Below are 14,613 nucleotides of genomic sequence, written 5' to 3' on the forward strand. Positions count from 1 at the left end.
TTAGGCCGGTGCTATGATTCGGCGAGATAACCTACAGTTTTGTGGAGGCTTCCTGGAATGGTTCCTCTACTTCCATGGTCGGCGGGTGGGAAGGGACCATTTCCGGATCTGCAGTACGTGCACGCTCATTTCGCTCATGTTGCCTTGATGAAGCCATAATTTTATCGTTGTTGTGAGATGCGAGGAGTGATGATGAAGGACGTTATGTATTGGGCCGGATAACCTCGGATGATTCGGGCATCTACGGATCGGCCATGACTCAAGTCCTCATCTTGGATTCTTCTTGGTCGGCGGTTGAGAGGCTGACAGGTGGCCTCGGATAAAGCTCCGAATAGTAAGTAAAGTGTACGATAGCCATATGATAACACGAAGCTTGTAGCAGTCAGCTAGGCGTCAAGAAGAGCTGATCAATGGTCTCCTCCGCTCAGGTACATGAGAAGGCACAACTCATATATGCTTGTAGTCACAATGCTGCTGGTGGCCATCACTTGTCTCCTCGCTCGAGTTCCTGACTGTCGTGCAGAGCCCATATCCTGTCTTGCTACATGCTCTTCCTCTCCCTTGCATCTACTGTACAATCCCAAGTCAGCCATCTCCAGATCGGGTCGCCTGATATCAGGACGTCTCACCCAAACATGCATAATATTCCATCCTCATATACTGACTCCAGGCTGCCTCGACCATCTCCTCGCCAACAGCAGGAGCTTGCAGAAGCCGCATGAAGGACAGAACGATCAGGTCTCGCTCGGGGCCAAACCATCCTTCGCTTTCGACCAGGCGGCCTACTTTAACGACAAGCGCCTTTTCTTCGGAATCGAGGCTATCCTCGCTTCCATGGAGTGTCTCAATGATGCGGAGACAATGAAGATCCGTGAGTTCTTCGCTCGATTAGTGTGATGAAATAGTGTTCGGCAGTGTGGCCGTTTGAGCGTACCAGGCATTGAGTGTGTACAACAAGGTGCGAGCAGATAGATACTCCGGGAGGTACCTAGTCTCGTCTTCAAGCAATGGCTATGGCGAGAATCAAGTACATAACACCCACATACCAGTCTAGGTCTCACAGTCCTGGCCATGGCTGGTCCATCCGAACGAAGTACCTACAATCCCTATCAGGCAGGAGTCTCCTCAGTACACATCCAACCAATGAAAGCGGCAACTCTGAAATGCGACTCCTCAGCACGATAACGGCCAATGGTTCGACAATGGGGCTTCGGCCGGAGCTACGGGCGAACCCGACATTATGGTAGATTTTGAGTTGACATGTCGCGTCTGTGCTTGCAAGCCTCCCAATGTACGCCAAGGATTGGCGCAGGCGTTTTCTTTGTCTGAAAAGTGACTCATTGAAGACTGACAGGGGTGTATAGCGTTAGCAGTGGGCTGGGCCGTTCACCGTTGTTTCATCTGAGGTTCTGCGACGGTTATCACCTTGTCAAATCCCGCAAATGTACTTTGATGCGACTGAGGTAGCGACATGTTGTGTATACTATATCGTAATAGCCTTGACTGCGAGGGACATCCGTCAAGGACTACCAATACCTTGCACAAATGGAGTAAACCCCATTGGAAATCCGTCCTCTAATCACCACAGGCGGAATACATGGCACTGGCCAACCACTGAAAAATACAATCAAATCCCGAGAGAACGGTTGCTCCCCTTCCACAGCTGCGGGCCTAGTTCTTCACGGAACGATTGGCTATCGGCTGTCCGGCTGCCAACGCGCGGGCCACTAGCGCACGGCCCGGAACCCGCCATGGCGCTAGGGCTTAGCGTCCCTTTACCCCGGTACCTTATGATCCTTATCACCAGTCAACAGTCAACTGTTGAGCTGGCGGGTGTTGCAAGATGGCTGTCAAGGCTAGGGAGTGCCTGTGGTTATGCTCGCTGAAGGGGTGTCGCTAGGCAGCCGTGACTGCTGCGGGCTATGTATCGTTGTCCGTGGTCAGGGATTCTCGGCTTGGTCTGGAGACTACGCATGGGACTTGTCACTCGACTCACTGCATTAACAAAGAAACATGCCTGCTTGAGTGCTCGGTGGCACGAGTGTAATTTCGCTTATGCACAGTTGCTGGAAATCTTTCCATAGTTTCTTTTACTCGACAGGAAATCAAGGCTACCGTACAGGATGTTCCAAAATCAGAATGATGCGTCGATAGGCAGCAGACGTCTACATGCCACCGTATCTTTCACTATCCGCGGGACGGGTGTACTAACAGCGAGCCTGTATTACAATCAGCAACGGGGAGATGACGCGATGCAGCGCCAACCAGTCAGCAGCGTATCTTCTCAGAACGCCCAACCGGGCCAGCGCAAACGCAAGTTGAATAGGCTGTGCCCTGTTCCGTGTAAAACACTGGAAAACCACGTTGATCTTCTGCCTTTCCTCGTCCGTGAGCACTGCCTTACCCCTCCAATAATCCTGGGCTTTTTGCGAATCAAGCCACTCGATTCCAGGCAGATAACGGTCCCATGAGTCACTTGCGAAGAGGGCGCCGAACAATTGAGACGAGAGCGGATACACCCGATCGAGCCAGATCAGGGAACTGGAAATAAGGCCCAACTCGTGTTTGGCGCGGTCGATCCCAGGATCGTCCGCTGGCGTAGTCGCAAGCCGGTTGGCGCCGGCCGGCATTGTCAGGATCCGGTGCATAAGGAACATCGTAAGACTGGACCGAGCGGGGTGAAACGCCGCCCGGAACGCGTGCCACTCGCTCCCGTCGCGAGTGGACAGGTCGATCTGGCTGAGAATATCGCGCAGCGTCCTTGGGTGGTTGAGTCCCAGAATCCCCAGCAGGTCTTTCAGAAACTCGACCTCTACAGGGTATTCCACCTGACAATGCCCGAGGGAGGCGGTCCAATTCCACAGAAACGATCCGAGCGCGTAGACGTTCTCAAAGCCCCGGTCGTCGGTGGTAGCCCTGGACACCTGGGTTTGATACAATTGATCGAGGAAGCATTCGCCCAGAAAGACGGCCCCGCTTAACCCGTCCAGGATGCGGTGGTCGTCTCCGCTTGCCCTGCGCTTCCCCTTGTAGACCACGTCGTGCTCGACTTCGGCCCACACATGCCGCAGCACAGAGACGACCTGGATCTCGACTTTGGTGTTGTGGGTCGGGACGCCTTCCTGATTGACTGGTCCGCTCTTCAGGTGCACTCGATAGTGCTGTGCGCAGTAGCCCGGGAACCATCGATCGTAGCCGCCGTGGAGAGCCTCGTCCATGCCCATGCGGTTGATGGTCTTTTCTTCCACGACCGTAAGTTCGTCATCGAGTATGCGCTTGACCTCCTCTCCGTGCCGAGGATAGTAGAGGGCAATGCGGACGCCCGCGAGGTCAGATATGTCGTTTTTGATCTCTTCTCTGCTTGCGTAGGCATGGCCGCGGAGAAGTTGTCGCGCATACAGCTTTTTGCGTAGACTTGCCGCTTCTTTTGCTCGATGGCTGACCAGACAGGGTATATGATGGTCTTCCAGGGCGGCCTCGCAGAGCCTTCGCACCGCAATTGCTGTGTGGCAGTAGAAGTCGCGGTGCTTCTCGTAGGAAGCCACAAAGTCTTCGATTACGGCCGAGGTTGAGGGCGTCGTTGATCGACTGAGATCCTCTTTCGCCTGTTTGTCCATCCTGCAAACAATTGGAGAGTTGGATATGGCCGCAATTGACTTGACCACTGTCTCGCTACTGGGACGTGCGGGAACAGAAAAGAAGCTGCGGCACAATAGAACCACTGCCGGATTTATTACGCGTCCTGTACTTCCTTGACTTACTGACTCAAAATGAAGAGGAGATAGCTCCAGCTCATGCAGGTCTCATGCTGCGTGACCATTCCTAGGACCAACCACACTCATCGTTGATCGGCGATATAGGAGTCGCACATTAGCGAGGACGATCCCTGCAGGATGTGATAGAATATGCAGAGCAACAGCGTCTGGCAAATCAGGACTCTCGTCGCGTCGATTTGAGTTGAATGAGTGGCCACTGTACTTTATCATCGTCATTGTGACAACTGAGGAGCGCTTTATGGACTTGCCTTGGCTGTTACTTCCAATAGTCTCTAAGGATCCTCATCGTGCGCTAGTTCAGCCAGCCCCATCCGACGATTCTCGCTCTTACCTGTGAAGAACGAGCGTTGAAAAGACTTCTGCCATTTGAAACGACCCGAAGTTCGCCACGACTCTGACGATTCTCTTGGCGTTGATGTTGAGATGTCCGGAAATGGCATCCTCGGGGGATCCAGAAGCCCTCCGCCGCGTCTTGTCTTCCCCGCAACATCGTGGAATACGTAGATATACTGTCAACTAATTCTTCACTTGTGCCACGAGGTAATTACTTATTCTCACTGATATCTACCTATCCAGCGAGTTTCTCCATTCGTGGTCGGTGCACTCGGAGGTATATCGTACAAGCTTCAGTTGAATAGAATCTAGCAATCGACTTCGTGGTGGTCTTGCAATCGAAGCTCGGAAATCTATCTAGACTATTCCATAGTATTATATAAACTTCGAAAACCTCGATTGTCCTGGTTGGTTTTCTTGCTGCCTGAAATACGAGTTTGGGGCCTCATGACATTCGCCGGCGACCATCAAAATGATATAAAAGTCCTCGCACCTGCGGTTAGCTATACTTCTGCACACGACGCGAGCAGTATGCCGCAATCACTCTATTTATCTTCATCTTCGATCCCAGAAAACCACATCGCGCGGTTATCTACGGAGATCGCCGCACACGACATCCCCTCCAACCCCTCCTACGGCATCGACTCTCCTCTGGGACTGATCGCCTCCAACGTCCTCTCCCCATTCTACCTCTACGCAACCCTCAAGGGCAAATTCCAGGTCTGGGATGACCTCCTCGCCCACACCCCCCAGGAAACTTTCAGAGCACCCACCCTCGACCTCGGCTGCGGCCGAGGATTGGTCCTGTTGAAGATCGCCCAAATCAAGAAACGACTCGCCTCGTCAGAGTCCCCCGTGCCCCCCGCCTACGGCATCGATCTCTTCGTCAAGGGCGATCAGAGCGGCAACGCGCCGCTGGCGACTTACAAGAACGCCGCTGCGTTGGGGGTCTGCGAGCAGACGGTGCTGCACACGGGGAGTGTTGCGGATCTGCCGTTCTGCGATGGGGTGTTTTCGCTGGTGACGGCCAGTCTGTCGATTCACAATGCGGATAAAGCTACGCGGAAGAAGGCGATAGGGGAGGCGGCGCGGGTGTTGGTCTCGGGGGGATACTTGGTTGTGGTGGATATGGCGGGGTATGTTGAGGAGTATGCGGATCTCGTCAAGCAGATGGGCTGGACGGATGTCTCGACGGAGTTTGGGGGGGTGAGGATTATGTATGGGGCTTGGCCGTGTCGGATCTTGAGGGCGAGGAAGCCGTGATCTCTCCTGTGCCTGTGAGTACATAAAGATAAATCCCTACCTGGAAATTGATTTGGCAGCTGGGTTTCTTGTTCGTCAGTGGTGACTGGTCGAATGAATTACAACTCTGTCTGGATCTGGATAATCGACATCGCTGTAACGGGGTCAGTGATAGCGAAATACACAATGATTTGATTTCCTCCAGCCTCATGTTCATCGATTTGTGACCAAGTATCGCCAATTGTGGGATGAGTAGACAACGACAAGGGATTGCTTTTGTTGAACGGAATACCCAGGGGCTACGTTCAGATCGGACACCGAGTCAAAGACCGTATCAATCACCACACAGGTGACGTTGAATATAAAGATCAATGGACACGTGGAGCCTGTGCATAAAGAAATGAGCATAAAGATGTGGCCGCGCTGTCTAAGGATCAGCCTGCGAGTTGGAGACAATCACATACATATATGCGCTTTGTACTTTGTCTCTCTGACAACGTCAATAGGTGGTATAGCATCATTTCTGAGACAGACGAGATTTCTTCCCGTTCTACCTCATTTCACACTGATACACATCGCAAAGCAGCAATCTTAGTTCTTTCTACGATGTCTCTCAATCTAGGCGAGATGTCTTGATATTCCTCAAGATACTGCATCGAGATGTCTTGCTCTTGTATATAAATGCAGTCCGATCACTGCTCAAGTCTTGTCATCCAAACCATCCTCTCACCTCTGCTTCTCCCATCAACTCGCAAGAAAGGTACGCATCCTCCGTCATAATGTCTCCTCGTTATACCGCTCAACCCACCGAGCAAACCACTCAGTGCACCGATTCTGCTATGCAAACCCGCGAGGATGGAAAAACGGAGCCCACGGACACCTACGAATTCGCTCACGTCCTCTTCGAAATCAAAACCTCCCCGAAGAAACTGGCCCCCATCCTGCTCGAGTCCCTGCACCACAGACTCCACCACAGCGACGTCAAGGTCTACCCATCCTTCGACGTTCTCCGAGCCGACAGCGCCATCAAGCGCGGCAACGTGGTCTTTGCCCTGCCCGCTGCGGGCCAGACTGTCGATCAAATCATACTGGCGGTGCGGCGGCAGGTCCAGCATTTGATCATGGACTGGGATACGGAAGAGCTGAGCGGTGAGGGACTGTATCTGGTAACGGGGGATAAAACATGCCCCTGGGGATGGAGCTTCCTGGACTATCAGGCTTGGAGGGAGCAGAGGAAGCGCCGCTGACTGACTGTGTAGATGTTGGGTCTGGAATCTAGACGGGGGGAGAATGGGTAGACGTCATGTGAGTGCTTTCTGTCATGGATCTTTTATTTCCTTTGATTTTTTTGGGTTGATCTGCTTTTCGATAGTTTTCGGAGGCGAAGTTGCAAGCCGGTGACGTTGTTTAGTGGCCCTGGTCTGGGTCCAATGCATTGACAGTATAAAACAGAGCAAATACTTGACTGAGCAGCTTGAGTATAATCAAGGGTGAACATAGTAGAAGAACGCATGCACTCCCGGGACTCCCGGCCATAGATGATATTGTAGGAAAGCCTCGTTGCAGGCCAACCGCGGGTCAAATCTTCCTTGTCATTTCGAGCATCCCGCGTCTAGAATGAGGAACCACGTACCCAAGCCCTAAGCTCTGCCTTCGACAACGGCATTCCCCTATAATTTTTGGCTGGCTGAATCAAGCACACCGCCATGGGTCAGTCGTAGGAGAATTTCTCCGATCGTCACGAAGTCAAAATGCAGATTGAAGTTGGAGACGACCGGTGCAGTATGACAGCCTGCCTGCTTTCAACCTCCTTACTACCCTCACAAATGTTAATCTACTGACTTCTCTTCCATTGCGGCGTTGTCAGTGGCTGGACCATCTGGGCCAGCCGCTGTCTCCCCACAGCTAAGACATCCTGAGACACAAGCTCGTCACGGATTCAGGCTGAAATCCCCCCGGTGGGGCTCAGGGTCCGGAGAAAGTGCCAGGATGGTCGATTTTCCACATACTGGATGCCATTCAGGGTAACGGGAATGTCAATCTGCGCCAGGATAAAGGGCAATCAATGACTGTCGGCAAATGGAGAGTTGAAAGTGCCGTGCTGGAGTCCTCCGCTTTCCGTTTTTGTCCCGGAGTTGAAGGTATACAAACCCGTCTCAGTAATATTCCGAACATCCTTGTTAGTTGCCAAGATTCGGAATCACCGGACCAAAAAGTATGATCTTCGACAGGCGATGTTGTGTTTCATCGTGTGTTTAGCCGGAGTCCTCGGGCCCTTTTCCGACCTTCTTCAGACATCAGACAGAGGGGGAGAACATATAAAGAGCCACCGCGGCCTGCAGAATGGTTTGACGGAACGCACACAGCCCTCTCAACACCATGAAGCTCTTCCTCCTTCTTCTCATCTCCGCCCTTGCGGCGGCGGCGGCCCTGCCCAGCAGCTTCAAATGGAGCTCCAGCGGGCCTCTGGTCGAGCCCAAGAAGGATGGCCGCAACATCGCAGCTATCAAGGATCCCTCCATTGTCAAAGTGGACGGGACGTACCACGTCTTCGCCAGCACGGCCACCAAATCCGGCTACAACCTCGTCTACTTCAACTTCAAGGACTTCAGCCAGGCCAACCAGGCCACGTTCCACTACCTTGACCAGACCCCGATCGGCTCGGGCTATCGTGCCGCGCCGCAGGTCTTCTTCTTCAAGCCACATAACCTGTGGTACCTGGTCTTCCAGAATGGCAACGCAGCGTATTCGACCAATCCGAACATTGCCAACCCGGCCGGGTGGAGCAAACCGAAGAATTTCTTCAGTAGCATGCCCAGCATCATCGCCCAGAATAAGGGCAATGGCAACTGGGTCGACATGTGGACGATCTGCGATTCAAGCAACTGCTACCTGTTCTCCTCGGACGACAACGGCCATCTGTACCGCTCGCAGACCTCGTTGGCCAACTTCCCCAACGGCATGGGCAATACAGTGATTGCCCTGTCCGACTCCAACAAGAACGCCCTGTTCGAGGCGTCCAACGTCTACCACACCGGAAACGGGGAGTATCTGCTTCTCGTGGAAGCCATCGGCAGCGACGGGCAGCGGTACTTCCGCTCCTGGACTTCCAACAGTCTGACCGGATCGTGGAAGGGCCTGGCCAACACCGAGGCAAACCCCTTTGCGCGCTCGAACAACGTTGCCTTCAGCGGGACCCCCTGGACCAAGAGCATCAGTCACGGGGAGCTGATTCGCACTCAGACGGATCAGACTATGACCATCAGTCCTTGCAAGCTGCAGTATCTGTACCAGGGATTGAGCCCGTCGGCGGGTGGGGATTACGACTTGCTTCCTTGGAAGCTTGGTCTGATCACCCAGACCAACTCTAACTGCTGAGTGCACCTATGCTGTCTGGACCGATTCTCTAATGGACTTGTGTAAGGTAGTTGCTAGCCAATCAACCTGTAACAATGAATTCTAGTCGCTTACTTTATGGCGATACAACGGATGGAAAAGTACTCAGTACCTCGCTTTTCTAATAAGTGTATACCTCTTTGTTTAACATGTTTCACACAACGAGATGGGATTCCTGCAACCTGGCCAAAAGTAGCGAATGCATAGATAGATCAGAACTTATACGACGCAGCCGTTTGTTGGCACCTAGGCCGTCGGTTGGGCTGGTAGCTCGCGATATCAGTCAGGGACCCAGGGACGGCAACACAGGCCTGTGCGAAAAAGCTGTGTTCACTTTGCTATGTTGCTAATTGCTGATGTTGGACTTGAGTCAACCATACCCTAACACCATTGGAAAACCCATCTACCTGGGGGTCTGAGAAGTGTAAGCTCGACTCGACCGAGAAGGTTTTTTGCCTTCATCGGCTTCCTCGGTAGACCATTGCGTTTTACCTCATCGCGATTGGGAACTTCGACTGCGCCAACTCACAGTCTGAATGTCCTCCTGGACATGTCCCTACCTGAATCCCTGGGCTCGGGTAATTTGTCTCTGGGGTAGTGTGACGTCCCTCTGGCTTGGTCCTGGATCAATCTTCGTAACGCCCTGCCTTGATCTGACCTCGTCGAAAGTCGTACTGAACCCGCAAAGAGCTAACTTTTGGGCGTTGTTCGAAACGCATCTCGTATGGAGTCACGTTCTTGCCGAACCGGCGAGACATCCTCGACCAGAACGACTCCTTTCATGATTTGGCCCAAGGTTTACGCGGAATAGTCTTATCATAACTGACTGCGCGGACGTTCGTCGGAGTGACATTGCTTGTTCCGGCCAAGGTAAAACTCGCACATCAAACCCTTTCCGTGCCACAGTTCGCAAACGCCCTGAACCAAAGCTTCAATAGTGCCATTCAAGTCATATTCGGGAGAAATGATGATTTTTGGAACGTGCCTGAACCTGTACCCTGTTTGCAAGCAGGGTCCATCGCAACACTGGCTGATAGCCTTGCTGCGCTTGTTGCTCACGAGGCAAACACTGCGTCTCCCTCTCCCGCTTCCAGCACTTCGGCTCCTTGTCCTCATGTGAGAACGAATGGATGATTTGATTCTGTTGCTATCTAATATGAGGCTATCATACGTATGAGAAGAAAGGCGAGAAGTGGAAGGCACTAAACCTATTCGGGAGACGTAGGCGAGAGAGTGGTATTCACACCTCAGAATCCGATGCCAGAGTTTCCTCATGGAGTTGTCTTTTTCCTTGCGGTGAGTCTGATGATTGACAGAATCCATCTTGATTGAGTCAATTATCAATTAGAGAGTGGACCGTCAGAACCATGGGAACTGTATGGGACTAGTGATATCAGGTTGTACGTCTTGTCAATCAACTGGGCCGACGACCTTCGTGGGTTCGAGAACCCAATCCCGAAAAGTGCCCCGGAACGTGTGAAGGATCACAAACTGGTCTGCATCCTTGGGAATGGTACCCTTGTCGTGCTCAGCTGCTGCTGCAACTGATTGCCTTTCCTCTTATGGAGACGCCGGTCAGCGCTCTATGTACGCACGTGCACGAAGCCATTCTCTCGCCTCAGCGATCATGACTGGGTCACCGTGCTGAAATGCGTTGACTGTCTGATGGCCTTGATCAGAGTACCATGTCCAAGAAGCAGGGTCATATTAGCAATTGGTGAGGTTCGACTTGGTCATTCCACTCCTTTACCCCACTGGGTGGAGGCGCCTAGGGACGACAACCAGATCCAACCCATCACGGACTGCCATGTATTGGCGGTAGGACCTCCTGCATGCAGGGACAGCAGAGGGGAAAGTCCGCAGCGCTTGGCTTCTACAAGGCCTGTAATGATGCTCTCAGAAGTTGGTGTAATGCAATTGTTGCTCCATCCTGAATTGTACCTTCAGTCGGGCAATGATTCAACTCCCAGATGGGAGGTATATGAATGTCTCCCAGGGAGCTCCAAGCTGTTGTGGTTTGCCAAGGCATGGATTGTTGCGCATGGCGCGTATATCCCCCGCGACTCCATGGAAACGGCGAGAGTAAGGCTGCGTGTCCTTCAGGAATCAAGTTCGTTATTCCATCAGTGGCTATCTCTCTTGCCGAAGCAGATATCCAGATTCTGCATCATGAGAATGACCACCGTCTCTAAGTATCTGTCTGATGAACCACTGAAGTCAGCATCATATCTGAGAATATCCGTGAGGTAATCCGTCTTACTGGAATCTTCGGACATAGAGTTGAATCGATTAGTCGTGGATGTGGATATATCAAAAGGTTTGTATATACGGATCGACAGGCGATGAGAGAGGAGAGAAAATATCTGAAGGGGTTGACTAACAGTCTTATAGAGCCAGACATCATATAATTGAATGGCAGGTAGTGAATGAAATATGTAAATGCTGTGAACTAATGCCTCTTTATAGCAATTGGATTACAAAGACAGTGAATATGGATCAGAGACAGCAAATACACCCTGTAAGAAATCAACAACTCAAAGCGAATATTCCCTTTGACGAGCTGTCTATTAAAGGGATACAGCATGTACTCCCCTTCACTACTTGGACTACAGATGCTAAGCCAGCTGGATACCTCTCTTCATCCATCGATTGCAATGAGCCTGGTAGCCGGGGAACCACTCCAAAGGGATTGTAGGCAAAGAGCGACATGTATAGCAAGCGATTCAAGGCAATAGCAGCCAAAAGTAAATCCTAAACGAAATTCTGCGTTGTCAAAAGCATCCGTCACCTCAGAACCCCGTGGATTCAGCTCTTCAAAAGATATAGTCAGTGGCACACCAACAAGTATCGGATCATAGTCAAAGTCCTAACGTCAGCGAGCACCATACATAATAGCTCATACCAAGGCAGTGATCTCATTCTCCTTCGCTTTGAGGACACTCCCCGTCTCACCCATCTCCACGAGCTGCTGTCGCTTCCACCCCTCGGCCTTGTCGTACACCAATTCCCAGACCGAACGATGTGCCGCACAGTGAGTGGAGAGATACGCCATGGCCAGCATGGTCGCTATGACCGTCAGATTAGAGCCTCTACTGTCCTTCTGGAATAGCTTCATCAGCTGAGCACGAACATCCCGCTCGTCCAGCCTTAAGGCGTTCATCAGTTCCTCGGACCATGTCCAGTACCCCTCGAACGACTGCAAGGCAATGATTCTGTGAACCTGGCTTGCGGCCCCGGCCGTCTCGTTGCTGAATGTAGAAGACAAGATAGGAGAGGCCAGGGTATACCCAACAGCGCCATCCATCTCCATCAAATCCGAGACGTGGGCGGGTCCGGCAGGAGGACACACCGTTGGGTCCATTTGAGCATTAAATCCATATCCCCTCTTTGGAGCCGGGGGTGGAGGTTGTGATACCCTTGTATCCACGAATTTTGCAATTCCAGGCGCACCGAATAACGACTCTGGAACTTCCCTGGCCGTTGGAGCCTTAGCCCAGCCCTGCTCTGAACTCAAAGACGATTTTGGTGCTTTTCTTGCTAGTAAACTTGCACTGAATGGGGTCCCTTGTGACGGTGGTGGTGGCCGCGGCGACGGCGCTATCATTCTATGCGCTTTTGAAGCTAGCCTCCTGCACCTGGCGTGAGGAGGGCCGGGTACTGCTCCGCTAGCCTGGTAGACGGCACCTTCTTCGCCAGTAGCCTTGGAAGTAGGCAGGTTGGCAATATCCGTCTCTTTCTCCTGGTCCGAGGTGCTGTCTTTCTCGAGAGCGATGAACGAGCAGCGCTTGCCTGTTACTTGGAACTGGGTTCCGAGTTTCTCGCATTCGCGGGCGATGATGCGTTCTTTCGAGGTGGGATGGAGATTATCGAATGAGTTTCCGTTGCTGGTTGCGGCCGCGAGCCAGCCGTGTCCTTCTTCGAGCTCGATCATTGCTCTTCGAACAGCAAGTTGATGGATTGTCTCTCCCGTGCCAATGTCGTTGATTGGAATGCGCAGGACAAGCGGGCCTTGCTTTGAGGTGGCTCGGAAAATGAGGGCTTTGGGATTCTGCATGTTTGCTGAACCTAGGAGGTATGCTGTGGTTCGGATGAAAGGGTAGAGAGGTGGGATTTTGTACGGCGCTTGAAGGGTTTGGGGAGGTGTAAGAACCGGCAGGGCCTCTTCGTCCGTCTTTTGCTCGTCCTCCTTGTAGTCTGCATCAAAGAGAGAAATCGGCTGTTGTTTCATTTCTGCCTCGTCGACAGGCATGGCCCTTGGCCGCTCCGGGAGAACGACCTCAAACTCCTCGACAGGGTCATCATGTTCGATTTCCAGTTTGTAGTCGAAAATATGTGGCGTCAGCGCTCCCTTGAGCATGCGCACTACCTTCCTGTCCAGCTCTTCGTAGTTCACCACCATCTGCGAGAAGCCATTCCCTGCCCGTGCTATCCCCTCGACGAGCGAATGCGACGCCCCGTTGCCGATTCCAAGCGAGAAGAACCGCGCACCGTTGTCAGCTGCAGTCTCGCGAATGAATCCGAAGAGTGTCTGTTGGTTCCAGATTTGCCCATCCGTCAGTATCAGGACTTCCAATTCCTTGTCCTTCATCCGACTGCGGACCGTGGCCTCGACGGCCTCCTGCATCTCCGTTCCACCCATATTTGCACGGACACCGTCGACAAAGCTCAGAGCTTCCTGAAGACTCTCGGCAGTGTAGAAAAGGCTCTGTTTCCAGAGGAAGGAGTGCCTGCTGCCAAATGAGCAGATATTGAAACACACTCCTACCGGGAGACTCTTGAGGAAGACTCTGAGGGCCGACTTGAGCGTGTCGATTTTGTCCATCATACTTCCACTGCGGTCAATCACAAAGATAATCTCTGGCTTAATTGGCTCCAGGCCGAACTTCGGCACAAGAGTCGTCATGATCGCCCGTTGGGTAGGGATAACCGGGTGTGTCTCCAGCATCGCCCGGGGCGTGTCGAGTCCATCCGCCTTGACAAGGAGCACAAAGTCGCGAGCCAGAGCCGTCCAATCTTCCTTAAGATTGACACTTACAGACGCCTGCGCCGGATTGAACGCCTTGTCAGACCCACTGGATCCCGACGCCGATGCCGACACCCGTCCCAGCGCCACACTCAGCGAATGACTCGTCGACTGAATCTCCCGGATAACAGCCGTACTCTCCATCTGTACATCCAGAGTGATCGAGATACCCTGCACATCTGCCTCGGGCGGCATGCTCATATTCCCCGGGTGATAGCCATACCGCGGCGCAATGGAATTAGGCAGCGTATACCGCACCGCGTCACTCTGCGCATCCTGCTTCAGCTCCCCGACAAGCGTAATCTCTACGACAACCGTCTCTCCAGGTCCAACATTCCCAAGTCGGATGGAGAGTACATCCGAGGCACTGAGCGAATGGGCCATCAGCGCCGCGGACTCGCCCTTTGAGACGGCATCGTCGTATTCCGCCTTGGCTTGTTTGCGTGGCTTGACGCGGCTGTGCAGGGTGCGGTCACCGATCAGGCAGTTGAAACCTACTACGCTGACGCCATCGTAGAGCGGGAAGGTGTATGAAACTTCTTCCAGGGGGTTCTTGGATGGGTTTGTGTACGTTTGAGTGAGCACTGTTCTGGAGACGGACGAGAGGATAGTTGCATGGACTTTGATGCCAATACGCGGAAGGTAGACTGGCTTTGCTTGAGGGTGGGTGTAGTAGCTACACCCGCAGAGATATGTCACTGTCATATTGGTTCTCATCTTGTCGCATGATAGAATGATTGAACAGGGGAGGATCGGATAGTCCTTATATACTAGTAGTAGGACTCGTGAGTAGCGTTGTAGGCAGCAAGCGGACGGACCTCGTCCACCAATCATTGATGGGTC

The 14,613-nt window shown here is 52.6% G+C and overlaps 6 protein-coding genes across 6 annotated transcripts; 4 read left to right on the top strand and 2 right to left on the bottom strand.

Moving 5' to 3' along the window:
- Window positions 1–13: 13 nt before the first annotated feature.
- On the top strand, window positions 14–897 carry AFUA_2G12720 (uncharacterized protein; the record flags this gene model as incomplete). The annotated part of the gene is made up of 3 exons (XM_750510.2): window positions 14–113; window positions 178–309; window positions 464–897. The coding sequence occupies 3 exons, from the start codon at window positions 14–16 to the stop codon at window positions 895–897; spliced, it is 666 nt and encodes a 221-aa protein (XP_755603.2).
- Window positions 898–2,207: 1,310 nt separating this feature from the next.
- AFUA_2G12730 (uncharacterized protein) lies at window positions 2,208–3,820 on the bottom strand (the record flags this gene model as incomplete). The annotated part of the gene is made up of 2 exons (XM_750511.1): window positions 2,208–3,675; window positions 3,762–3,820. 2 exons carry the CDS (start codon window positions 3,818–3,820, stop codon window positions 2,208–2,210), a joined length of 1,527 nt encoding a protein of 508 aa, XP_755604.1.
- A 715-nt stretch (window positions 3,821–4,535) lies between these two features.
- AFUA_2G12740 (class I SAM-dependent methyltransferase) lies at window positions 4,536–5,372 on the top strand (the record flags this gene model as incomplete). The annotated part of the gene is made up of 1 exon (XM_750512.2): window positions 4,536–5,372. Exon 1 carries the CDS (start codon window positions 4,557–4,559, stop codon window positions 5,370–5,372), a length of 816 nt encoding a protein of 271 aa, XP_755605.1. The 5' UTR covers window positions 4,536–4,556.
- A 758-nt stretch (window positions 5,373–6,130) lies between these two features.
- Window positions 6,131–6,822, top strand: AFUA_2G12760 (uncharacterized protein; the record flags this gene model as incomplete). The annotated part of the gene is made up of 1 exon (XM_750514.2): window positions 6,131–6,822. The coding sequence occupies one exon, from the start codon at window positions 6,131–6,133 to the stop codon at window positions 6,596–6,598; it is 468 nt and encodes a 155-aa protein (XP_755607.1). The 3' UTR covers window positions 6,599–6,822.
- Window positions 6,823–7,730: 908 nt separating this feature from the next.
- On the top strand, window positions 7,731–8,729 carry abfI (putative alpha-L-arabinofuranosidase; the record flags this gene model as incomplete). Its single annotated transcript, XM_750515.1, has 1 exon — window positions 7,731–8,729. One exon carries the CDS (start codon window positions 7,731–7,733, stop codon window positions 8,727–8,729), a length of 999 nt encoding a protein of 332 aa, XP_755608.1.
- A 2,914-nt stretch (window positions 8,730–11,643) lies between these two features.
- AFUA_2G12780 (VIT and vWA domain-containing protein) lies at window positions 11,644–14,604 on the bottom strand (the record flags this gene model as incomplete). Its single annotated transcript, XM_750516.1, has 2 exons — window positions 11,644–14,468; window positions 14,589–14,604. The coding sequence occupies 2 exons, from the start codon at window positions 14,602–14,604 to the stop codon at window positions 11,644–11,646; spliced, it is 2,841 nt and encodes a 946-aa protein (XP_755609.1).
- Between the last annotated feature and the right edge of the window lie 9 nt (window positions 14,605–14,613).

Source organism: Aspergillus fumigatus, chromosome 2 (genome assembly GCF_000002655.1).
Source record: "Aspergillus fumigatus Af293 chromosome 2, whole genome shotgun sequence".
Lineage (NCBI taxonomy): Eukaryota > Fungi > Ascomycota > Eurotiomycetes > Eurotiales > Aspergillaceae > Aspergillus > Aspergillus fumigatus.